At 40.5% G+C, this 27,529-nt stretch overlaps 1 protein-coding gene across 2 annotated transcripts; it reads right to left on the bottom strand.

Annotated features, from left to right (window-relative positions):
• On the bottom strand, positions 1–27,529 carry slco2b1 (solute carrier organic anion transporter family, member 2B1). 2 transcript variants are annotated; one of them, XM_084941044.1, is made up of 15 exons: positions 27,262–27,529; positions 24,828–24,932; positions 23,631–23,768; positions 23,193–23,355; positions 22,590–22,814; positions 20,579–20,677; positions 15,465–15,595; positions 8,534–8,630; positions 8,122–8,286; positions 7,832–8,021; positions 6,196–6,340; positions 4,991–5,151; positions 4,572–4,636; positions 3,885–4,005; positions 1–3,482 (listed from the first exon to the last, which is right to left on the bottom strand). In XM_084941044.1, exons 2-15 carry the CDS (start codon positions 24,891–24,893, stop codon positions 3,323–3,325), a joined length of 1,926 nt encoding a protein of 641 aa, XP_084797170.1. In that variant the 5' UTR covers positions 24,894–24,932; positions 27,262–27,529; the 3' UTR covers positions 1–3,322. The 2 variants fall into 2 exon arrangements, with proteins under 2 accessions (XP_084797170.1, XP_084797169.1); XM_084941043.1 differs by having other exon boundaries at positions 27,334–27,528.

The following is a 27,529-nucleotide window of genomic DNA, read 5'->3' as shown; positions in this document are numbered from 1 at the left end:
TTAAATGTGTCAATTAGTTTTATTTAAAAACATACAAAACAAAATTATGAATTTTGATGATATTTTATGATATGATATTTTGTCCATCACATTTCGATTAGTGCTTTAGTGATACTGCTCCACTTTATTCTAAAATGTTATATATTTCATATATTTTTTATAAAGCCAGTGTCCTTTATTCACTGTTCAATTGGATATAAATATTTACAGAACGTTTCGAGTATGAAAGGTTATCATACAAACACTTAAACATTCAGCACAATATAATTTTATCAAACTTGTAGAAAACAGTTTATAAAAAAGTGACAAAACACTGATTAAATTCATCAAAACTCGGAAAATGTCCACGGGATCCGTTTGTGCCGGAAGAATTAAGTTCATGAATTCACATTTTCATATAAAAAGAGTGTTGTGGTGCCTTTTTGTACTTTCTGTTTGTTTGCCATCCCTCTGTCTTTTTTAGTTTCCCTTCTTTAATCTCTTTGAAGTCTTTTCGTGACTCCAGAATCCTGTCACAGTGTTCTGGTAAAGTTGTAGTTCCCCCATATAGAAAACCTTTTCTGCTCAATATAGCTCCATATTTTTTTTCTTGAGCTCCACTAGAGTAGCATTGCATGGTTCACAGTTGACAATAATTGTTATTCACCTCATCCTGGGCTCTGGTTCAGCCCTCAGTCCACCCTCTGTCTGAAACAAGCTGGCCTAGCTGCTTTCTCTCTTCAAGATCACAGCATAAACACATTCACTGTGCAGAGGGATGTTTCTCTTTTATTTCATTTCCAGTGAAAATGATGGTACACTAAAAATATTCATTGATGAAAGCTGATGGCTTCCTCATTAGTGTGATGTTGAAATAAGAATTCTTTCGACACATTTAAATGTGAAAGTAAAAGTGAACATGAGAATTAAAGGAATCTGTGCTGGATGTAATTTAACTGATGTACAGGAAATGATATAATGACCACATTTTTCACACCTGAAACTTGTTCCTATAGCGATGCTTTTGCAGATGTATTATCTTTAAGACCACAATCACATTGATCTGTCAGAGGTAACAACTGTATTCCAATTGTGTGCACGATTCACAGTTCAAAATAAACTTTCGTTGTCTCATACTCGGTTGTCGTGCAGCCACCTTACTGAGCTGTTTTAGCCCCTCCCCCTTTAAGACAGCTTCAACTGCTCCTTGTAAACAGAAAGTTTGACTAGCAGGTAGGCGGAGCTTAAGTGCCTGAGATGACCATGTTAGGGATATCGCCTAATGGCGATGTCACACAGATCCAAGAGTAGAAAAAACTGTAATAAAGTGAGTATTTAGAGCAGTGTACAGCCTGAGCGTTAGAGTCACAGGGATCACTGTGAGTACACTGAGCTCATTATTAGAGAGTTTACAGGTACAGGTACTTTTGATAATTACATCTAAAAAATGTAACTAAGCCTTCCACCACCAGAGGCACCATTTTACCAATGGGTCTATTAACATGTCTTTGGAAGTCTGCTGTGCTTTTAATGTTTGATTTTCCTTGTTATGCCTTTGCTTTAATGGTTAAATAAAGCATGTGTTTGCGAGACAATTTTTTGTATATCAGGCAGGTGCACATATACTGCAAAGGTCTACTTTTACAATGTGAGTATTTTTAAGCAGCACCTGAGGGTGTCAGTAACTTACTTCACCCCAGTCCCACAGGCCTAAAGACTGCTTGGCAACTGCCTGGCAACCACCGTTTGGCTGTGATTCATTGCTGGAGTTTGCTATCAGTCAGTGAAATTTTTCACAAACAGGTGTAGCGTGCTGTACTACTGCAAAACGTTCGTTGCAGTAGCAAGGGTTGTATGAAATTTCTATGAAAGGTTCCGACTTGTTTGCAAACACTCTGCAGCTACTCGCTAAGTGTTTGTTAAGCAGGGACATGTGTGAAGAAACTGGAAACTGATGTTCACGTTAATGTTCACGTTAATGTTCACGTTAATGTGAACATTAACATGAACATTAACGTGAACATTAACGTGAACATTCTCTTTCTCTTAGTGAAAGGACGCTGACTAAATCCAGATGATCTTCATTCCGCACTGCAGTCTTGCTATATCTAAAACTATAAATTATGAGCTTCCTGTCTGACCTTATGCTAACATGGAAAATTTCTGCTTGGACATAACAGTTCTTTGACATATTGGTAAAGATTTATGGGTTTGATTAGATAAGTCATCTTACTGATTATTCAATAAAGAAGATAAACCTTTTTTTCACAGAGCTTGTTGGTTGTGAAATGTGCATTTAGATGTCTGTTTGCATTTACAGGACATAGGCTCATCTCAAATTGTTAGCTCAATGTTATTATGCTGAGAAGTGTTTGTTCCTTTGTTTCTGTGTTTAAACCAAGGTCCATTCTCAGATTCTGGAAAATAAGACCATATCAGTTTTTCTGCACTTCATTGCTGGCTTCATTTCATTTTCTCTAATGGCCACTTGAGACTGGCTGACTCTGTAATTACAGAAGCAGCTGGAAAGAGACTGATGTGCACAATCTTCCACATAATTTATATATAGTCATCAAACAGGAAATATTATACATGCAGAAGAAGTGGAATTTGGTACAGTGGTGTCCCACAGTGTAGTGCTAAACATATCATTAAATGTTGCCAATGGCAACTCATGTGTCTCTATAACGTGATATTTTTTCCTTATTTCCATGCCAAGCAAGTGTTACTTTAACTAAATTTCTATAGCAAGACAACATTATATTTTGATCATTTACCTTATGCTATATATATATAGATGTGCTTAAGTATATGATTGCATATATTATGTGCATCCTCACTTCTGGCTACAAAAACCCAACAAGGGGGAAGCCAAAACACTAAAGTTGGATAGTCAAAATGTGAGGGGTGACGTCACAGTAGTTAGGGCGATCTTTTTATGCAGTTTATGACTTCATCAAAGACAAATAAAAAAAATCTTGAAAAACAGAGTTCCGTGTTACTCAGGTTATTAGTTTTGGCACGCAGTTTGGGACTGATATACTGCTCAATGGCCAAAAACTAAACATCGTAAGTGAAACTTTACATAAGTATATATTGTCAGTCACATTAAGAAGTTCTATCTAAAAACAAGAAAACCATTCTGAAATGTTAGCCATGATGTATAAACAAAACAGTGATAAAAAAAATTCTTTTTGCCTTATAATGCAAGAACATTGCTCCGTTATAAGTGAAGCATCCACCACACCGAGTAATTCACTGCTTAGTGGCAGTGTTCTTTCAACCAGCATAGAAAAAAGCTACCTATGCAGTCTCAGTGAAAAGTGTTTTCTCAGAATCCTCTTCATGTTATCAGTTCTTTTTCTTTGCCATTCTCTGATATTTTCTGATTCACCATCTGGTAATCACTTTCCTGATACCTGTCTCTTTTCCGCAGGACGACGATTGTCAGCAGGTAGCAGAGCAACCCCCCACACACAAAGACCACCTGCAGTCCCAGAAACCTGAATACACAAACAGGTGGTTATGGTTTTTTTATCATTGTTTTGATGGTTGGGGGCTAGTCCGGGATGCAATCAGATGACAGAACGCTTTACAAAGCAAGAAATCTCTACTGAGAATGAGAAAAGTGTGATTCTGTGGTGGCAGTGAAATTTTTAGTCTTTATAGCTGCACAAAATGTGTTCATTTCAGTTGTTGTTGTTTTTATAAGGATTATGACATTTTTTAACTCTTTTAAAAAGAATTTACAGCCTGTCTCACAAAATGCATCACAATATTTATATAAATGACAATTTAATCTTTCCTACTATGAGAAGGAATGATTGCTGCATTCATTTCAATAGTCAAATAAACTTAATGACCACTTTTTGTATTTTGTTAGTATCTTTAAATGTTCCTTTTACCTGCTTCTGAAGCGCTCTAAGTTGTAGTATTGACAGGAGGTCTGCTTGCCACATTTCTTGCCCCATAAGATGCAGGTGGTGTCGATGACACTGCCGTACAACACTGGACCGGGCATGAATGCTGTAAACAGACCAAGATGAATACTCAGTTAAAATCATAATTTTGGCCCCAAATTATTTTTTTTTTTAAAGTAATTCATTTGGATTTATTTATGTCAAAAAGTAAACAGTGCAGCCTCTATGACAGGTGGATGGTGACACAGGTGGCTGTAGCTGTTAGCTGTCTGCTTGGCTTCACTTTGGCTAACTGGAGTCCGTGACCATGTTTGTGCTGTTGGAGCCGTTTCGAGCATTTTTAATTTCTTATCTGACCAGTAAAATGGCCACTGTGGTAATTGTACGAAGAGCTTGTCCAGTGGGTCTCAGCACTAGTTTTGGTGGCTGAAGTTTGAGGATTTTTATCTGAATGTTTCTTTGCACTATACTGTCTTGTGCAAATATAATCATATCTGGCTCCAAAAAATAAAAAATAAATAAGATGGTAAAACTGATTCTTAACATTGCCAGAAACCAGTGTATGAAACTGCATCTAAGCATATAAGCATCAAAGAAAATGCCTTGAGCAGGTCTTTAAACACAGTTTAAACACAGACCTCGTGTCACTGGAGAACGTATGTGATGACTTACCGAGGACTCTGAACAGCATGTACTGAACTCCCACTGCGAAAGACTTATCCTCTGGAGGTACCTCCCTGCAGCAGAGACATCACATTCATGATAACGAAAAACAGGCTTCCAGTAGCTGTTATTTAATGGAGTAGGCAATCTGCAGAGAAATCTCTAGATTCTTCACATGTTTAGAAAAGAAAGTAGTACCTGACTGGAATGTGAAAATATTTGTCTAAAGGCTAAAGATTGTGTTAAAACAACAACAATTTGTCATGTGACTCTGTAGGGAATGAAAGGCAGCTTTACAAGTTTTTCTTTTTTTTTCATAAAACTTTTGTTTTGGTGTCCGTCCTTTAAATTACTTAAAATTGTTGCTAATGAAAAGACTCCGACTTAAGCATTCCCCATTATTTGACATTATATTATCTTTTCCATACCTGAGTATCATCATGCATGATGGTGTCTGGGAAAAGGCGGCGATGAAGGCAGTGAGACCCAGCAGGACCACGAAGGGTAGGAGGAGATGCTCACACCCACTGCCACAGCTCCGAGGTAGGGCGAAGCTGAGACCACCGACACACCGGCATTCAGTGTAGTTCTACAGAAACACACATGCAAATAGATCTGTTATTTGTACAGCTTTTTTTTAAGTAAACCTGTTTGGCTTTTATTTCCTCTCTTGTACAAAGTAATTTTTAAATAATGAAGTCGGTGTATATATAAGTATTGCCGGTGCCAGTTTCATCATAAAGTCAGAAACGGTGCTTGGATTAGAAATTGATTCATTCTGTCAGTGAATAACTGAGTTCACAAAATCATGGGAGGTCAAAGGTTGTTAGACCATTAGGGTCTGTCAAACCTACAAAAAAATGTTCCTACAGTGGGAGAGGTTTGGGAGAGTTCTGCAACATCTGGATGTAGAATTTCTTGCACATCTGGCCAATTACTCAAGGTCCCAGTTTAGATTCTTTAAAACCAGTATTTTTACTTTCACTTTCATAGGTAAATCCACAGACAGACTGGTAAAATGAAAAGTGGGACACTCATACCATCGCAGTGACACAAACACATGACACTCCTTAAGATACCACCCCGAGTGGGCCCCTAATCCTTTCTGGCAGCACACACTGAATTTAAGCTTAACATCTGTAATAGTGAGACCACCTTGGAACAGCTGTAAGCTATTAAGACTCAAGGACACAAATGAAATAATAATAACGATAAACTGGCAGCTAAATCTGCTTCTCAGTGCAGTTTATTGTGGTCTGTTTTCTTTCAGGGCCTTTTCCACAGAATGTTCAGGCTACACAAATATCAACAAGATGATGGTGTGTGTGTAAGAGTCTGAAATAAAGCCAGCGTATATCTAAGACTGATAGAGAAAACGAAACGTTTCTGCTGCCTCCACGTCTCAATGGCTCATATTCTCAAGGAATGTGATGTCAATGATTTCCTAAGAGCACAAACAAATGAAATGGGAACTGGCAGCAAACCACCAGAGAAAGCATGCCAGTTCCTTGTGACTACACACCACTTGAATTTAAATTTGAATAGCAAACGGAGCTGAGCCTTAGTCACAATGTGAGATAACAGATCGGTTCACAGGAAAAAAATTCTGGAAAGAGGATTAACTGAGTCTTACCACGACTTTGCTGAAGTTGTCTGTTTCTACAGATTGACAGCCAGCATGGCAAGGAGACCTGAACTCCATGCCGTCTGAACCACAGACCGGGTTAAACGCCTCCTCAGAACAGTGACAGCTAGAACTGCACTGCAACAAATCATAGCTGAAAATACGAACACACATTTTTATTAACATTTCAAAGGTGAATAAAGAAGCTGTAGATGCCTACAATAAGCATTATTAACATATATTCTGAATCATTTTATCAAGTTCATCTGGATTTTTATCAAAATGAGATGTCAAAGGCTTTACTAAGTATCAGTTACACAAAGGTCTCATCACCAACAAAAGAAAGGAACCTGTAAATCACGCCTTTTGCACTGTAGCAGTTACAGCAGTGAAGTAAACTGGTGCCAAAGGTAAAATTGGTTGCCACCAGTGGTCAGCTGAACCATTTAACTGATGGTTGATCAGTGGTATCCTTTCCCTGAAACTATATAAATAAGCGTATGGGGTTTCTGCTCTTGCTCTTGACGAAGGCGGTTGCACTTTTCTCCTCTCCTCCTCCTCCTCCTCTTCTCCCTTAGCTTCCCTGCTTAGCCTCTTGTGTCCTTGTCTAGTCTCGTGTTTTTTGTATTACTTTTCCCTGAACACTCTCTCACAGTCTGTTCTCTAAAACCTAAAAGAGGAATTATGGATTTGATCAACTGGTCCCTAAATGCAATTGACACCCCTTTCTCAATGAGAAGTCTGGGCTCGGGTGAGCCTGAGTGCTGAAGATATCTACCTATTCGGAACCATGGTAACAGGGTTCTTGCTGATCGGAGCTGAGACAGTGAAGGACACTGTCTCAGCTGAACTCTGGACACGCACACACACACACACACACACATACATATACACTGATATGCACACACTCATCCCCCCTCCCTTTCCAAATGCCTTCGACACTTATTCCCCTCCGATGCTGACGGGGATCAAGGAGACCAGCGCACGCAGGCCCGGATGTACTGTCTAAATCGGCTGTCTCTCACCCTTTACCCACCCCTGTGGCTTGTCATGTGTTTCTTTGGTGTATTAAGAGTTTTTTTTTCATGTGCAGAGGTGTTTTTTTCTGTTCTCAAACTGATCTCCCTGTTGGAGCTCAGCCTGGGGGGAGTTATTTTTTTCTCCTTATCTTTCCTCATGTGGTGCATTTTTCCATTGTTATCCCTCTCTGACCTGTCTTCCCCATGTGATGTTTTGTGTAATGTATGTATGGTCGGAGGGTAAGATGGCGCCGCCATTGCGTGCAATAGGTCGGCAGCCTTATGAAATTTCCCCTTGTGGGACTAATAAAGGTATATCAAATCAAATCAAATTAGTTTCTGCCATTGCTGGTAAAACAACTTCACAGTCAGGAGTGAAATAAGTTTTCCACCATAGTACATTTCCCTGACATTAGTGCCCTAACAGTGGGCAACTTAGTTGTTTTATTTAATCAGTAATTTAGTTTTATTAGTTCGAGTTTTCACGAGTTTGTGATATTATAATAAACAAGTGAGAACATTTGTTTGCCATCTATGGTACACTTAGCTCCCTGTTAAGGTGAATTTGTTCTGAATATACAATAAAAAATATAAATCATGGATTTACATGGTAACGGGACAAGTACCTGTTGTTAGAGACCCCAGCAATGTTCTGTGTGGGACAGCCGAGGAACAGCATTGGTAGGGCAGTCAGAATGCAGAGAAGGATGGCTATTGTGCACAATTTGCTGGCGCCATTGACTGAAAGACTGAACCGTCGCATCAGAGCTCCACCCAGGACGGTCCCCAGTACCGCCATTGGGATCCCGACTCCTCCTGCGAGAAATCAATAATTCAGAAAACAGAAGCTTCATTTTTATGTCCACAGCTTGATTCCGCTGTAACGACTTTCATGGCACTATTCAGGTCCTCTCACCTATCATCATGGTGGAGAAAGAGGCACTCTGGCTGAACTGTTTCTCAATGAACTTGGCCATAAAGGTGGCGAGGCCGGACAGCAGAGCTGACAAGTTCACCAGAGCCAGAACCACCAGCAGGTAGATAGGATTTCGCAGCGTTCGCAGAGCGATTTTAGGAAAACCTGAGGGAGGTGTACAGTATGACTGAGGATTAATATACATTACTAAGTTTCTAATGGACAAAAAATAGCATTTAGACTAATAGGTACATAGACTAAAGAGCATAAAATGCTGGATGGAGCAGCTGGATGAAGTATGAAGATGTGACGCTTGGCATAGCCCTTGTTGCTGTTGACCTCTTTTAAATTGGTTGACACCCTTCAGTCACCTCAGCTGGACAGGAAACAGAAGTGGAAAAAGGACTCTTACTTTTGAGGAACTGAATGAGGGTAGGTTCCTGTCGTGTGTCTGTCTGCTGCTGCTGCTCCTTACTTTCTGGTTCGGGGTCAATGTCTTCTGGATCTTCCTGCACAAATATGGAAAGAATATCACATGGCAGCCTTGTTTTTCCACTGTGAGATTTGAAACCAGTAAATGGAAGTTTACATTCATGAATCTGTCTGAGGCTTTGGATAAATGTGTCCTGGCTGGTTCCCGGGAAATGCGAGTTACTCACAGGCATGAATTATTTAATCTAAAATCTTGACAAATGCCAAGATTATTTGAAGAATGGTTTTTGGAATGGAGACTATTTTATCCTGTGGCAGATAAAGAAGGCGTTTGAACCTTGAGATAAATCTACATTCCGACTGTAACCACAGGCCAGGACTGGATAGTGGAGCAACAGTAGGGTGATGTGTACTTTGAAAATGTACCATTACTGCCTAACCAGCTGTGACTGATACTATTTATTGACCCTGTGGTGGTCATTTTACAATGTGACGGACCCTAAACCTGGACCAGTGTGATTTAGTAGTTAGTTGTTCCCCTCCAGTCTGTTAGACTGCAGACGGTTTTGTGTCAGAGAGCACAATGACTCATGGGTGTGTTAATGTTCAAGCTGTCAGATTAGCAGCAGTATTATCATTGCATGTGTTTATTCCTGCACAGTGCTGAGCATAGCACACTGTTCAAAAACAAGAAGTGAAAGTGCAGCTGTGCAGTCTGTGAAGCGCATGCTGCACAGGTAAGAAAGAAAAACTGTCGCGAGTCTTTTTGCCACACAAATTTGCTACAAAATGTTTTATTCACCAAGAACCTTGTTTGGATAAAATCGGAAAGCTTAAATACTCTTCTCAACTTCACAAATGTCTTTGTGTGGGCGGGAAGGATCCAAACTGGATACTGTCCAAAATATCTGGGTCAGGGCTGAGCTTCCAGCTCCCTCCAGCTAAGTAATGAGGTGAAAATAGTTGGCCATAACACACACACAATATATATATATATATATATATATATATATATATATATATATATATATATATATACATACATGTGATACATGTGAGTAATTATTAGCCAGTTTAGTCAGTAATTCTTCACCAAACTCAGCAGAGAAACCTGGTTCAGTTCATGGAGTCGTCACAAAAGCCTTTCACTGCTGCAGCTTTTCAAACAAATGACCGAGTCTGTTCCAGACTGTTGCTCAACAGTGATTTATCTCACAGAGCTCACGGATGTCCACTAACTGCAAAGGTTTTATTTAAGCATGGAAATACTTTCAGTTTAAAATCTAGTCAGAGTTGTGCTACAGAGAGTTATGTTTCATGAACAATAACATAATTAAACAATGAAATATGTGAGAAAGACTCCATCACAAAACTGAAATAAGTTTCATCATTTAACCCTTTAAAGGTTAAAAAAATGCTTTCTTATGTGGGGACAAGATTAGGATGCAGCAGTGCGCAGTGTGACGTCTAAAAATTAAAATTTACTTAAAGCAGCTGTGAAGATAGAAAAGTTTCCTGCTGTATAGTCAAAACTATTCTGATTGGTCTGTTCTGGCTGGTTTATGGTTCTTACCTTGGATCTGATGGACAGATCCCTGCTTTAATCTATAGACAGTAATCTGTATCTTAGGTTTGACAGATTGGTTACCAGCTGTTAGTTTGTGGATATTACCCTCATTCCTGCAGCATGTGGACTTTGTTAGTTCGTGTGATGTGATGTGATGTAAGTCTAACAGTGGAAAACTTCCAAGGCATCAACTTGAAGTTTTCATAAAACACCCTACTGACATTAACACAGTTATTACATCTTCAGTTTTAGAGTGATCTGATTTGCTATCTCAGAAGAGTCTCTTGGCTGACCACTTCTATGTAAGGTTTAGGTAGCATGAGCAGCAGGAAATGTACGGTACTGTTGGGTGTATTTTTCTAATGGACTGAAATTTAATGTCTCTATATATAAAACATACAGATTTTGTTTCAATTTGTTAGATATTTTGCTTTGTTCTGCATTCTTGGACAGTCCAGGTCATCTCGAACCAGCTTGATCTGTTTGATTTTCCTGCAGTTGGATGAACTCCTGACCTATCAGTCCAACTCCCTTTGCCTTTCTACAGACAGGCAGTTTGTCAGTAGATCAACTTTCAACAGCTAAGAAAAGATTTTTAATTCAATAATTGAAATAATTAAAATCTCAAAATTTAGCCCAAAAAGTTATTTTTATTTCATCATTTATCTTTCTACCAAAACATCCTGGACTGGAACTGTCCAGATCCCTTCTTTTCCCTGACTGACTAGTCTGCTTTCCTTTTTTCGTTTTTTCTCACAGCTCTGAGAGTACAGCATTAGTACTGTGTGCAGTACTGCAATAACAATGAATCAATCATTTTTTTCACCAGCTTCATACAGACAGAGTTCGTCAGTCATCAGCAAAACCTGGTTGGATCAATCTTCAAGGCTTGATTTTGTTTCTGTTTCTTATGAAATTCACATGATTTCTTGTTGACTGCATTTTCCCCTCTTTACCTTATTTGTGAAATGACTTCACTCGAACTAAATTGCTCAAATTTCAAAAGACCAGTCTTTTAGCTTCAAATAAACCACAGACCCCCTCTGAGTCTAAACTGCCAAATGGAAAAAAGTCCTTTTCCCCATCAACAAAAACAAAGCAAAACAAAAGAAACCATCCAACATTAGATAACTTACGGTTTGAAATCCATTCACAGGGCTCTAGAGTGCGACCAATTTGGTCGCAAATGCGACCAAATTTTTCAGTGGCGCGACTTAAAAAAAAAAATTTGGTTGCACCTGTGCGACCAACTGTTCGGGTAGCAAAAAAAAAAAAAAATCTGCAACCTTCCCTGTGGTCAACAACAGACACATTTTGCCCCTATCGTGGACTAAACCAATCAGAGATAGTAAGGGGCGGGACCTCTCTGATTGGCCGTGGTCCAGTTGAAAGTGCAGGTGGAAGTGGGAGGTGAGTAGCTTGAATAAAGCGATATCAATTCATTAAATCCTGAATCGACTTTTAAATATAACTGTGTTTTGCCAGAAATGCCAGATTCTCAGATTAAAGCTCACGAAACCATTTCAGCAACAACCAAACAGCAAATGAGAGCAGGTACACGGATTCCACACAAAGACGTAAACACGGAGCGGAACCGACGCATCAGAATCAACTTTGTCTTTCTCGGCTTTCTCACCCGACGGCCCGTAGACGGACACGCTGTCGGAGCTCAGCGATTCTGATGCGTCCGGTCCGCGCTGTGATTACGTCTTTTTGCGCTGATTCTGAGCTGCAGGTTTTGTCTCTCTCCAACCAAAATTCACCGAGCCAGCAGCAAAAGAAGCAGCAAACTGCGCTTCACATTTGATCAATGTCGTCATGAATTTTGCTGTTTTGCTTCCACGACTATTAAAATCACACTTCATACACAGCTCTCTCTCTCTCTATCTCTCTCTGTACTTCAAGAACAGTTTCCCGTCTCCAATCTCTGTTTTCTGTATTATTCGTTCACTTATTACCCACCAGTCTACCGTTGTTTACAGCGCTGTCGGCTGCTGTCTTTTTCTTTTCTTTTTCTTTTTTTCACTTAAATGACCTCGGACAAGAAAGCCTATTTTTCTGTTGTTCAATACTGAAGAAATTTAAACTTTATATGCAGAACATTGTAGAATATTTTTAAGGTTATCTGCTATAAAAAGCCAGACCAGGAAAATCTCCTTCATGTTTTTCTGTGTTTTATTCTCAGTTACTTTCACACAGAGGCATCTGCTGTGATGTTCACAATTCTGATGAAGTCAGTACTGATAAATGATCAGAATTATAATATTTCTGACTGTCTGAGGCTAAGTTGAATCGAATCAGGACTTTGAAAACCGGAATCGAATGGATTATAGAAATCAGTGATGATACCCAGCCCTAGTGAGCAGCCTAGGCACGACAGAAGTGGATGTAGCTGTAATAGGAAAAGAACTATTGCTAACTTTTCTGTTAAGTTAAGGCCTGATCCTTCTGAAATTCATAGCCAGTGCTCTGACACGGTGTCATCAATCTTTGAATGCTGAAAAAGCACAGTGTATCCAGAAAAACACATTATATTATATAAATTATTATAAAATTTGTGTGCGCCTAACTTTTGTGCCGGTACGCCTAACTTTTTAAAGTTAGGCGTACCTGTACGCCCATGGCAAAAAGTTAGTCTAGAGCCCTGATTCACATCAAGGTAGCCAGATTTCAAATGACATGGCTCTATTTTTGTCCGCTCAGAAACTCACTTTTAATGAGTCCGACCCTGAACGGTTAGAGCTAACATTTCAGATGGTAGATCTCTGCAAATACCTCTGACCTGACGGAATGAAAACAGGCTAAAAAATGTGACTGGGAGGCTTTCAGGCAAACATCTGGTCAAGCACTGATGTTTGGCAGCATGCTCAGGGAGTCTTATTCCAAGAAACTCTGTTGGGCAATTGGATAGTTTGTCTCATTTAATTGATAAAACATGTGCAGAAGCTGAACTTTCTCTTTTGTGTTGGGACTGAGCCAAAACACACAAAAGCAGTTTCACGTTTGCACTGGTTGAAGTGAAATAAGTTCAGCTTCACCAACAAAGCCTCATCTTATCCTGTCATTTTGTGTTCCTGTGGTTTAGAAGCAGAAAGTTTCTCTATCATAAAACATAATAACAGCATTGTGAGCTATTTGCTTTCTTTAGTTAGTGACAGCTGTATTTTGCTGCATTGCAATTACAGATATTTTTAAATTGATTTAACTAAACGACTCATTTACCTCATGCAGTTTCTGACAAACAAACAAAGTAACCCCCCCCCCCCCCACACACACACACACACACACACACACACATACATACTTACTCCCTATAATGACGACCATTAAAACCTCTTTGGATTGCAGGTCGGCTTCAGTTGATCATTATCGCATCGAGATAATTAAGATAATCACTTGATTTTGGCTGCTGCCATTAAGATGTTTGAGTGAAGAAACCACAAAGGGCTTCTTGAATTGATGAAAAGTACTGTGATATATTGGCTACAAGCCATTTCATTTCCTAGTTTTGATTATCAACCTTCACTCCTTCCTTCAGTGGTGCTTGTGTTTGCTGTGAGGAGAGAAGACAGATCTCCTCCTCTATCCCTGTATAGAAAACTTCATCCCACATCTGTGCAGATTATTTAAACTAAAATTCATATTCATCTTTTAGATAACAATAGCAGCTCTTGGGTGGTCTGATAAACTATCGTAAAATAAAAGTTTTAAAACTTTCCCACTGGAAAATAAGCAATTATAAAAGGTCTTTAAAGATCCATTCATTGTCTTCTTGTTAAAAGTCAGTCACAGCTAAGCAGTGATTCCAAATGTTCGGCCGATCGTGGCTCAAGAGTTGGGAGTTCGCCTTGTAATCGGAAGGTTGCCGGTTTGAGCCCCGGCTTGGGGCTCTCGGTCGTTGTGTCCTTGGGCAAGACACTTCACCCGTTGCCTACTGGTGGTGGTCAGAGGGCCCGGTGGCGCCAGTGTCCGGCAGCCTCGCCTCTGTCAGTGCGCCCCAGGGTGGCTGTGGCTACAATGTAGCTGCCATCACCAGTGTGTGAATGTGTGGGTGGATGTGTGGGTGGATGACTGGACGTGTAAAGCGCTTTGGGGTCCTTAGGGACTAGTAAAAGCGCTATACAAATACAGGCCATTTACCATGTTCGAACTCCTCACCAGCTTTGAAGCTAAGCCCAGCCCACCTGAGAAAGAAACCTATTTTGGTTGCTTTTATTCACTACATTGGTCTTTCAGTCATGACTCGAGGTGAGGGCCGGAAGCCAGTCTGGCCATTTAAATCTGTGACCTGGTACCACATGTCAGGCTGCCAAACATAGCTTTGCCACACCTAGAAGCTGAATACCACTCATCATGAAACATAATTCAAAAAAAAATTCAAGCATATAGAGAGGAGCTGGCAAAATAACCAAAATAGAAGATAAAGAACAATGCATTTAAGTACCAATAGAAAGTATGCAAGATTAGCTACTGGTGTATAGCTGGCGAAAGATGGAAAGCCACAGACAACTGGGGCGACCGTGGCTCAGGGGGTTGGGAAGCTCATCTGTAACCAGAAGGTTGCCGGTTTGATTCCCTCAGCTCTCTCTGTCCTGGTCGTTTTGTCCTTGGGCAAGACACTTCACCTACCGCCTACTGGTGTTGGCCAGAGGGGCCGATGGTGCAATATGGCAGCCTCGCTTCTGTCAGTCACAGGGCAGCTGTGGCTACAACTGTGGTTTGCTTGCACTAGTGTGTGAATGAATAGTAGAATTGTAAAGCGCTTTGGGTGCCTAGAAAAGCTCTGTATAAATGCAATCCGATATTAACTACAGATAATAAAACATTATGAAATGTTTAATAAAATGTTTACTTGAAAAGCCAATCTCCAGCAGAAAAGTTCTATGAAAGACCTGTCAGGTGTATTAATGATTAATCAGATTGATATCTATTTTGTTGGTGGAACAAATGTACAAGTTTTACAGTCTTGCTATTTACGCTCTACTCAACTGTTTTTCTTCCCTAGAATAGAGTTCATCAACCTGTCAGAGAACATGAGTCACTGTGAGCCCCCTGTAAGTATCTTGAATTACACCTGCTACACATGCGCACATCTTGGATCTGTCTGGATTAATCACTAAGCTAGGGCGAGGCGATTATAGGTGTGTAAAGAAAAACAAAGTCAATGCATCTGATGTGTTTCCAACATTAGCCCTTGAGTGGTGCTGGATTAAATGTTACAAATAACGTGATCTGGGATATTAAGGCCCATAACAGATGCTGACTATGCCCATGAACATTTTCTGGACATGTAAGTTCAATTACACCAACAACAACTCTTCTGTATTAGATAGGACTGACTCACCTCTTTGGGCATGTTTCTGGGGAAGAAGAGGTAAGGTAGTGCAGTGAGAAAGAGGACGCACGAGGCTACCAGGAAGCCAAGCCACCATGCTCCCACCCAGCGCAGGTCTTTAGTGTCCAACTCGATCTCCTCTGGAAACAGAAGAGAACACAAATCATGAAATCCATGCAAAGAATCCATCCATCTATTGTCTTCCACTTATCAGGGTCAGGGGGGCCAAGAGGCGAGGTAAACCCTGGAAAGGTCGCCAGTCTGTCGCAGGGCTAACACAGAGAGACAGATAACCATTCGCACTAACATTCATGCCTATGGGCAATTTAGAATAATCAATTAACCTAACCCCACTACATGCATGTCTTCGGACTGTGGGAGGAAGCGGGAGCACCCGGAGAGAACCCACGCAAACTTAACACAGAGAGGCCAGATGGTGAGTCAAAGTTGCTGTTAGGCAACAGAACTAACCACTGCACCACTGTGTTGCCACATGCAAAGAATACGACTCTTTTTTTCATTTTATTTGCAGCTGTTTATTGCCTTATATCAGCCAATAAATTATCAATGCATGTAATCCAACATAGGGTTAATTCACTGCCAGCCCATAAGCCTATCATTCATCCAAGTACATATCCAAAAATTCTTATATAGGGTGCAATATTTACGCTGCTTTAACCTTTAAACTCCAAACCAATTTGCAACCCACCTCCACTGCAGCTCCCCCTTTTCATTATACCTCCAAAGTAATCATGTGATATTAGTTCTCAGTGATGCCTGCTCTGTTGTGAAATACAACCAGGTGGAAGTAATCTTTTGACTCCAGTAGTTCTGCCTAAAATAATAATAAAACATGTATACAAAGACTGAATTTGCTTAAATTCATGAATCTTCTGATAGAAATACGTCTGCAGGTTTGACTTATAACTTGTTCTTCACATTTGTAATATACAGTCGATAATTTAAACGCATACTGGGACCTAAATGGTGAAACAACTGCCCCCAAAATAACTTACTGAGCCAGTTAAGGGAAAAACCTACTGTACACATACTGTACGCTTTATGGTATAACAACAAGTCATCATTCCTCCTTTGTTTGAAAGATGTGTCATTTACACAAAAAACAGAAGTCAGATGAAGCCTACGCTGGTGGAGTTTCATGTTTGGACAGCCATTGCTGTTATTTATAGTTAGGGTTGGTCATGGAGTCATTCCTAACAAAGAACTAAAACTGAATGCTTTTACAGTACAAGCTGAAATCTTATTCCCTGTCAGAGGTTGTTCTGGATGAAACACAAACTACTTTCTTTTGCTTGGTAAAAGTGAGCTTCCCATAACTCGATCATGCAAGAACCTACAGGTCCCTGGTTCTAGTGTTTTCACTGTGTGCAACTTGACATTCAGTACTGTGTGAACGTTCTAAGCAAAATCTGACGAAAATTTAGATGCTAGCTGCCTGGTCAGCTTCACCTCAGCTAATTGGATTCCTTCACGTCAACCTCTGGCTCATGTTTGTGCTTTTGGACCCTTTAGGAGCATTTTTAATTATCTGAGCTATAATATGGCTGCTAAGCATTTAATTGTACTAACAGACCATCCAAGAAGTCTCAGCACCAGTTTTAGAACTTAGCATTTTTTTTCTTTGTTACTAGAGGGGATCTGTGCATTTGTGTAGTCTGCAGGTGCAAGAAGAACTTAGCAGTCCTAGAAATAAACTTTTTATCCAAATATAAACCAGCAGCCAACATAACATCAGCCAAATGTATAATTGGAGGTTTCAAAATGCACACTAAAGAAAAAAAATGGACGCTGTAATTGTGTCTACATCCTAAAATTTATAGATATCAAGACACAACCTGTAGTCTGTAAACACAACTTTCCACTAATTTAACTGTGCACCAATGACATGCTGCCGATCTGAAACAAACGTCACTGCCCATCTAAAAATGTTCACTTGTTTTCCTTGATTTATTAAACCAGTTATGGCTTTGCTTATCGAGGGACACCAATGAAAATGGTACTACCTATCTGTTTGTGGCTGCACCCATGACGACGAAGAACCTCTGCAGATTTTAGTGACATTCATGTTTGAATCGCCAAACAATGAAGGCTAATCCCAGTGGAACCTGATCATTGAAAAACTCCGTGGGAACTTTGCAAGGCTGTAATTACTGAAGATCAGGAATGAGTAACTCTCTTGGTCCTGCTCTGACAACAACAACATTCCAAAAATCTTGCAATGGACATCTTAACCCACTTTACCTGTTTACTATATTAACCTCATTACACTGCTCAGTGTGCAGTTACTGTGATGTTAAGACTGCTCTGCTTTTATCTATTCTCTGACATTAGCACTGGTTCCAGTGGTGAAGGTTTCAAATAAGGTGAGTGTGACAGCTCTTATGCAACAGCAACCAAGAGAAGAATTCCAAAATAAAATCCATTAATTGTAGAAAAACAAAGACAAATGTTTTTGTTTCCAAAACAAAAACAATGCTTTACAAATTTTAATATCAGTTCCTTTCTCTGATTTAGGCTTAATCTATTGTCCAATTACTGTCCTCACTATCAATCCAGCTGTTATTATTGGAAAACCTTCCCAGATATTTCACAGAGTAGCTGACTCTGTGTAAAACTAAAGAAGAAAGGATGGATAAACATTAAAACTTAAAATACTTTAGTTATCAGAAAAATCTGTTGGTTCCTTAATTTCATATCTATTCATTACATCTCCTGTGATCCTAAATGAGTGAAAGAAAAAGGAGGAATGGATCATCAAAACTGCATAAACGCATTTAAAGTTGAGCTTTTAAGCTGATAAAAATAGTTATTGCTAATGAAGCACATGACTGCTGGTTAAAATCTATAATTGGTGATTTTGGTGTTTTATTGACAAAACTTTATAGAAAAACAGGGACAATTTGTAGTGTGTGCAGTAAATGTTTTTTTTTAATATTGTTTCATCGAACATATTTGTCCTTAAACTCTCCTCGGAACATATTTAGTGCTTACTCAGTGCTAAGTTGCCTGAAGGCTCAGTGTAAGCCAATAAACCTACATGCCAACTGTGTTACAAATCAAACCACATCAAAAAAAGATTTTAATTTACTAGCCCACCAACCACCACCAAAGTCTAACTCAGTGACATTTAAGTGTGTCAATCCCTAATACACAAAGCTCCTCATACAAACGTGTTTGTACATCTATAGATGTGGGGACCAAGCTGGCATACAGATTACGAGGTGACAGCTTCAACTTGCGTGTGTGCTGTTTTTTTTTTTTTTTCAAGGAAATTAAATTTAAACATAACTCTCCAACCTTAGCACCACAAATTAAACCTCAAACATACATTCATGAAGCAAAAGAAAAGCGTCCTCAATTTTCCACGTCCCATCCTGCTCAGAGTCCCTGGTCCCCACAAAATAAGATATACACACTCGCACACATTCTCCTCGGTATGTTTTTACTTACAAACACAGAATTGATGCAACATTTTACATTTTTTCTAAACATGCAAATTGTTAAACATGTTATGTGACGGCACATTCACTTTCACAATCTGTTGGCCCATGTACGCATTCCACTGGGAATGTTGAAACAAGCAAGTTATTGTTTCAACAAGTCTGTAAAGAAACTGTAACATCATTAATCATGCAGACGTCAAATGACTGCAATGCCTGATTGAATGTCACGAAACTCTCACTCAACTTAGATCAGAAACGAAACCTGAAATATGAGCAGATGTAGCAGAACTATTGATCCCAGAAATGGTGGGAGTTAGCCTCTTAGCATCCAGCACATTACCAGTCAGCCACTTAAGGTTAGGGTCACACGTTAAAGCAAGAAGCTTGGAAATGCAATGTCACAAACAAAGTAATCCCGTTTCTTTTCTCATTACTAGTTTTCAAAAGTAATTAGTTGCTTTGTTACTTAGTTACTTTTTAAAAACATGATACGCAACCTGAATATGTATTAAAGCGATAGACCTTCCAGCCCAATTTTATTGTTTCTGCATAATCCATCATATAACATTGAATCAAATGAAAATGTTTGTTTTTAAAAAACTTGTTTTATGAGTTTTAATCTTTTAACTTTATGCATCAAGCAAAAATGAAATCATATATAACAATCTTTGACTTGAAGAAATGTTTTTAACATTTAAAACTATTTTCTGCATATTCTAGCATATAAAATAAAATAATGTTTCGTGTTTACACTCTTTCAAACAGATGCAAGTAAAACACAATTGGTTAGCAGGAGTGGGGCCGGTGACTGATAATTAGTATGACTAGTTCAAAGAGCTGACTGTGGAGTATTTAATGAAATAAATATAATAGTTTCACTGAAAACACCTCAGATTCTTGTCTGAACATATTTCTAATCTGGATATCTGCCCTAAGGCTGAAACTTTCAATATAACATCAACAGCAAATAATCTACTACTTCAGCTACAAAATACCAGCTTACACCTCCAATTACGTCTGGCTGAGTGAGAAGAAAGAAGAGGCAGCAGGAAATCAGCCAAAACACGAGAAATGCTCATTCACGAAAGGCTTCACAGCTTGATCATTTGTTGGATATCAGAGTTTTGAGTTCAGTTCATTTCTATTATTTGCACCAAATATTGACAGTAATGATGATGCTTCGTTATATAAGCTAAAAACATAACAATGCATTGGTCCAAGAGACCAATGCCTCCAGTAGAGTCGGGTTCAGTATCTCCACAGCAGTAACTGCATAAAGTGTGCAAACATTGACAATCTCCCGGTGTGTTGAACCCAAATATTAATCTTTAAATATCATTCTTTGTTTCAGCATTGCTTTCTCATGAGTAAAACAGGATAAACTAGAACACTTGTTTTTAAACCGCCACCCTTTTGTAGAAATGTTGGCACAGCATAAACAGCCCGAGGACTGAGCGCTGCTGCAGCGTTTCCAGTTAGCACATACACAAAAAGAGGTCATTAGGGTGTGTATCTGACCCACATTAGTCAGCTTTACACTGTTTTTATTAACACCATGTTGAGTGCTCACATGCAGGAAGTCCTCCTTTCCTTTTAAAAATGAGTAAGATAAATTTTCTTTAAACAGCTGTATAGCATTAGGACAGTGTGTCTCCTCACCTTTGGGTACCTTGTCAAAGTCAACATAGAAGCGTAGCATGAGGGCCCCAGTGATGAATCCGAAGGCCGGGCCAATCGAGGTCATAGCAAGGAGGATGCCTGGAAGACACGATAAAAAAACCCTGAGAAGATGAAAGAGACGCCTGCTGGCCAACGGGTTGACCCTGACCTTTCACCTCAAACATCACTTTGGAATACTTTACCTGCTTTTTTCAGGCGCCTCCATCAAACACAAAAAAGATTCTGCTAACCAAACATTTCCTACCTCCTCACCATCACATAGACAGATTCATTATGAGGTTACAACAGAAAACATTATACATATGGAACAAGAAGCAGCGGCGAGGTCTGTGAGGTGTTACAAAGAGCTGCATGTGGCTGCTTTGTCGCTGTCCTGCAGTTCTTCTTACACTCAGAGGCCTCAACAAACTTGAAAATGAGATAAAACAGCAAATTTGTTGTATGAAGCAATCTCACATTTAAAGAAAAGGTTTTAACATCTGAGCATGCCCAGCTTTCCTTACACCAGCGTGACAGAAAACAAAAGCAAAAGGAGAAGAAATCACACCGTGTCTACAAAATATGCAGCAAGGGCAGCATTTGTGCTGAATTTAGGACAACAATGGAGCTATAGTGAAGTCACATCATTATTAAAGACTTCCTGCCTGCGGGTCCCAGGATCCTAATTAAAACAGGTTTGTTGTATAAGCAGAGACGCCGCAGGCTAATGTAACTACAATGCAGCACTACAATCACGTCTGTTGTCACAGTGACCGTGTTCTGTAACAGGTCAGGTGAGCTTCTTGGACTTTGATGACCTCGGTCTCTGCTGTTATCGCCTTCTCATATTTTTATAACGCCCAGTTAAAGTTCTGTAATGTGAGTTGACCTGAGCAGAAAATCTTTCATAGCCTCAAGTGATCTGCCTTCAGTCTGTTAAATACAACTCTTGCCAATGTTTGCCTGATAGTTATGAGGAACAAAGGTATTTGTTACACAGCTATCATATAACAGTGGGTGGTAAAAGAAATGCAGTCATGCTGAAGAGAAATAACTGTTGTGTCTCTCTGGGTCATTCTGGCTTTGTCTTTGAATTAGAGGAAACTTCCCTATTGTTCATTTTCTTTCTTCAAAAAAAAAAAAAAAGTCCACCACAGAGACCAGAAATCTGTTTCAGCGATTGGGGAAAGTCTTCTGATTCTTTTCGTGTCCTGTCTCCGCCTCAAACATTCAACCCAACAACGGTTTGAAGCTGGAAGTGCGTTTGGACCCTTTTTCTTCGGATCAAAGACTCAACACTCCAGCCAATTAGAGAGTTTATTTTCCTCCTGATCTGCATCACAGTTGGCAGTTCAGCGGGAATTACATTTATCAGAGTGTTCATCCAGACCAGCCAATCAAAATCTTCTATGAGATCAAATTTCAGCAATCAGTTATGACCAGTGTTGGTATATGAGCTGTGTCTTAGATTGCAGTCATCCGTACTTCAACAACAGTTTCAAGTTTATCAGCTATGAATTCTTTGAAAGTAAAACGTTTTTCAACACTTCAGAAAGTATAAGCTCATAGATGGAGGATACTCCTTAGTGGAAAATACCTGGTACAGATGTTAAGTCATAGAAAATGTTATTTTGTGTGCTCAGAGGCTCAAACGTGAGAAACATTCATAAAATGCAGTACTCACTTAATGTGTATAATGTTCTTCTCTCCCCTTTTGCACAGTCGGGGAGTGTGTCAGGATACATTTCACTGCATGTTGTACTTGTATAAGTATGTATGTGGCAAATAAAGAATCTTCAATCTAATCAGCAACAGTTGGTTAAATGCAGTGTACTAACACTGATGAGACACTGAGACACTGATGGACTTGGGACTTCACTTTGAGGAAACCCCCTCAAAAGACTTCTTGACGTCTTCATCTCAGGTGTTTTGAACCTCTAAACTACTTAATCTCCCAGAACGTGACATCGGGACCAAATTGCGAGTTAAAATATCATTCTCTGCTTCCTACCGAGGTAGAGCGGGGAATTCCTTTTGCTGGCGTAGTCGTCGATGTAGGAGATGCCAAAGGGCTGGATGGGGACAGCTCCGACGCCCAACAGCAGCTGACCCAGGAGCAGCATGGGGTAGATCCCCTGCTGGGCAGGGGTCTCCTGTTTCAGGCAGGTCTGATTGTAGGATGAGGTGGTTACTGAGCTTTCTGATTGGCAGAGGTTGGCACTTTTTTCATTGGAGGCTGTTTGGAAAACAGAGAGACACTTTTAAGATTGTCTGAATTCAACACACAGATTTCGTTCTGTGCAAATAAAACTGAAAGGGAGAAGATTCAGTCTGAACTCAATCTATTTCTAATATACTGGCACATCAGCTAATTAACATCCCTTAACTGGACCTGTGAACTGTGTTTGTGCTGTTGGAGCATTAATAATCTGACCAATAATATAACTGCTGTAAGGTTACTGTGCTAACAGAGCGTCAGAGAAGGCTGAGCTCCAGTTAACCAGGAAGTATGTAAACCAGGGACAGTTGATAACTTACTCCACAAAATAAAGAACTTTCAAAAAACTCAGGAGGTTCGATGTGTGCATGTGTTTGTGTGTGTGTGTGTTCTCACCGATGATGCTCTTCGTGTAGTGGTACGGTTCACTCATGAAGTGCGTTACCCCCATCAGCAGAGAGGCCAGGCAAGCGAGCAGAGCTCCAGCGCCGATGTACCGTGGCCGATGGACTCGACTCCCAAAGAAGCTCACAAAGATGATGAGGATGGTGTTTCCCACCTGTACTCAGACACACACATCCGTAATGTAAGACTAACATCAAAGATTTCCAATCCTGTCACCTTCAGGTTCATATTGAGGTTTTTGTTTGTTTTCATCAAAAGGACAACTAAAACATCTCAAACATAAAGCTTAGACCTCGTTCCGATTATCATTCATTTATCGCCATCTTGTATCGTATACTGGACTGTATTCTCAAACCAAAAACAAACTTGTGACTTTCTGAAGAGCCATGAATTCATTAAGCAGGAGTTCAGAGTCCTAGCTGAACTGACCTCGTTGAAGGAGGCCAGGAGCCCAGACTTCTGGCTGGATAGGCCATAGCGCCTCTCGATGGTGGAGATGGAGCTCTTCATGTAGCCCGACACCAAAAGCTGGGCCAGCTGCAGCAAACTGTGGCAAAACACAAAGAACTGAAGAAGAAGAAGACAGAAAGTCAGAAAACATATTTTAACACAAGCTGCAGTTCCCCTTACGTCCACACGAGGCAACAAACTGACAAACAGACTGACAGGCTGTGTTAAAACCTCCGAAGTCCAACTTTGCCGACTTAAATTCTGACATTTTATTTGGCTTTACTTCACACTAGCTACCAAACCTGCTAACATTAGCATTTGAGAATCTATAGGTGGTAACTTGTAGCTCCACCCACAGTGCAGAAGTAACCTGAGGGTGGTTACATCCATCGTGCATACTGTGAGAGAACAGTCTGTTTCTGGCTCAATTTCAGCACAACGTGAAAGGTACAGACAAGAAACAGTATTTTTCTTTGCCCTGAGCTCGTCCTGGGATCATGTGACTGGAGAACAATTCCAGGATGAAGCTCAGGATGTGAAGCTTCAGTCCCACAGGTTCCAGTGTTTAGACAGGCGAGTGTCTGAGGCCAGCTTTTAAATCTCTCCGCTGCCTGAAGGGATCTGACCTCTGACCTTGCCCACTTCTGATTTTACTGTCACAGGCAGCGCCATGTGATCCTGTGATCAAGTCATTGTGTTTCATTTGTTTTTCAAGACACTCTTGGAGAGCAGACTAACGAACCCAGCTGAGCGTTCTTCTTCATCACTTTAACCCTGGAGAACCCATGGGGTCAAATTTGACCCCATGGTTTCCCTAGTAAACCAATGGGGTCGGATCTGACCCCATGGGTTCTCCAGGGTTAAGCACTGAAATCAGATCTTTGTGGGACGAGCTGTTAGAGACAAGCCTTAACTACTGGAACATCTGTCTGACACAACATCGGCCTTTAACCGTTTACTGTCCACCGTTTTTACCCAGCAGGCCTCATACGAGCCCGGACAGGTCCGAGCACCACTCCCACTTTTTCAGCTCTAAGTTTGAAATAAACAATAAATGTTACAAATTTCCTTCAACTCATCTTTTCTTTCCCTCCTTTGTTGTATTCCCTTCCTTTCTCCCTCAGTCCCTTCCTTCTTTCCTTCCATCCTATCTTTGCTGTGGCGCTGCAGACAAACCTTGATGCTGTTGAAGAGACTCCTGGATCGAGCAGGAGCTCGTAGGCTTCTGGGGTCAGAGGTCATGTTGAGGCTGTTGACTCACACGGAGACTGAAGAGTGACCCTGTGAACCACAAACATGGGTGAACCTGCCATTCATCTCTTTTATTCAGCAGAAAGTCCAGCACAAACAGCCCAGCACACTCATGCTGAGCAAACACTACCTTCTAGAAGTACTGAGTGCACACACACACACACACACACAAAAAAAAACACACCTACACACACGCACACACACAAACACACCTACACACACACACACAACCCCGTTCAGCTATCTTAGTGAGGACCTTCATTGACATAATGCTTTCCCTAGCCCCTGACCCTAAACCTAACCATAACCTAATTGTAACCCTGACACTAAAACCACAAATTTGAAGGCATTTAAAGGCTTCAAATTTGCGAGGACTGGGTTGTGTGTCCTCACAAGTGACTGTTGGTTCTCACAAGTATAGCAGAATGCAGATTTTGGTCCTCACATACACATACAGGGCGTGTGAGTGTTTGGATATAGAGCTGCTGAGAAAAACGTTGATCGTTCTGAGGGTGATTTGACACGGCGTCACAGAGCAGCCAGGTCAGCACCTCTGCGACGGACAGGTGGATGGTGACACAGGTTGCTGTAGCTGCTAGCTTCACCTGCACTGGACCTCTGGATGTGTTTGTGCTGTTTGAGCCTTCTGCAGCATTTTTAAAGAAGAATGATAAAAGCTTTGGTCGGAGTGTTTTCACTATCTTCAGCACTGAATGCTCATTGGCTCAGTTAGTAGCCAGAGTGCATACTTTGGATTTTCTTCATGTTGACAAATATGAATTTGCAAAATTAACTTCATTTTTTATTAAAAATGACCTGAAAAGGCTGTTTTCCCATTGGCTTCTGTCCAACTAGCTCTTAAACTGTCAGTGTTTCGTAGGACGCTTCAAGCACAGAAACTGCATTCACCAGTTGATGGCACATTAGCATTCACCCTCTGGGCACCATGAATGTCTGCGAAAAAGTCATCACTTCATCCTGGACCAGTACGGTGGACTGACTGATGTTGGCACAGCGATCATGGCGAAGAGCATCAGGAGTCTGGTTGGAGGCTTTTATTGCGAAGGGCAAAGGACCAGAAGACAAATGTTGATGTTTACCAAGAAGGTCAAAGCTTTTTTTTCCTTTGAAAGAGTTTGTTTCCCCTAAAACAGAACTGAATGTGAACAAAATTCACAAGAATGTGTTTGATTTGATTTGTGCTGTGTGACGTATTTCCATAATCAGGCTAAAATACAAAGACAACAACAACAGGAAACAGAGAAAGTGTGGTAGAAGGAGGTGGAGATGACAGGAAGTAGCTTCTTATCTTAGACTTCAACCGATTCTGTGACAGATTTTATCTGTCAGAGCCACAAACAGACGACCTTCATGTGTGAAGATAAAACCGATGACCACCACCTCCACCCTCTGCCTCCACACAGACTTCACGGAGTGAGGTGAGCAATCATCACCATCGGCTGCATTTCCTGATGGTTGGAATAATCTGAATGTTTGTAATGAAGGAAACATTTTCCTTTGGCCAGTTTTTCAGGTCTTCCGTGTTGCCAGTTTTCCTCATCACTGTTCGTGAACATGCTCGATCTGAAGATTGCTGATGGTTTCCCCGGTGCCTCTCCAACCAAAGCCTGCTAAAATGGGATTGGTTGGTTTTTGTTGGACTACTGAAAGAAGAAAAATCCTTGAAGGTGTCAGGAAACGATTTCCAGCAGATGTCCTACAAGTCGGGTCAAAGACAAGTTCTTTTTTTCAGTAGATTAAATGTTTGACAGCCAGCACAGTGTTTGGAAACAAGCAGCATGGGATAATGAGTAACCAGGATACTGATAGCTTATCACACAATCAGGCCCACTCATGGCTCTGTGTACAGGCTCCTCACATCGTCACCACGTCCCTGAAGAACGAGCAAACTAAACCTGGGAATAACTAATGCCATGCAGGTCATGACATCATTGTTAACTTTATAATCAAGATTTAAATTAATATTTAAACACATTTTATGATTTCTGTTAATATAATATTAGTGCTATTGGAACTCTGTGAAACCTCAGACTGAGCCTGGCTGCTGAGCTCATTATGCTGGTCTCAGACCAGAACACATCTGATCATGTTTAGCTCCTCGTGATCGCCATGACTGTAAAGGCCGTGTCACACACCAAACAGCTTAAAAATCCAGCTCCAAGCTCGGATTTATTTATTCCAACTAACAGCACAAAGAGTCTGCAGCCAGCTTTTCTCTGTCTGAAGCAACGTCAAGTTACACTCCTGCAACGCGACGGCTGAGCTGTCACACACACACACACACACACACACACACACACACACGTGGTCACTCACACACACACACTCGCGTACTCACAGCTTTAGTGAAAAGTCCCAGCTGTCCCACTAAAAGCCTGAAACCTCCCACAGAGAAAAAACTCAGACTCACTGTGTAGCTCGTCTCTCTGCTGCTCTCACTTCGCTGCAGCTCCGACTTTCTGTTCCACTCAAGCTGCCAACACACCTCCAACTCACTGAGGAATAGGAGGAGACAACAGGAGCGAGGAGAGTGGTAGAGTTTGAACCCTCCTTCTCTGTTAAGACAGTCTGTGAAAAAAGGGAAAAAAGCCGTGTGTGTGTGTGTG

Source organism: Perissodus microlepis, chromosome 10 (assembly GCF_051167445.1).
Source record: "Perissodus microlepis isolate ML-2025 ecotype Zambia chromosome 10, ASM5116744v1, whole genome shotgun sequence".
NCBI lineage: Eukaryota > Metazoa > Chordata > Actinopteri > Cichliformes > Cichlidae > Perissodus > Perissodus microlepis.
The sequence above is the reverse complement of the archived record's forward strand: the minus strand, read 5'-3'. Positions and strand labels throughout refer to the sequence as shown.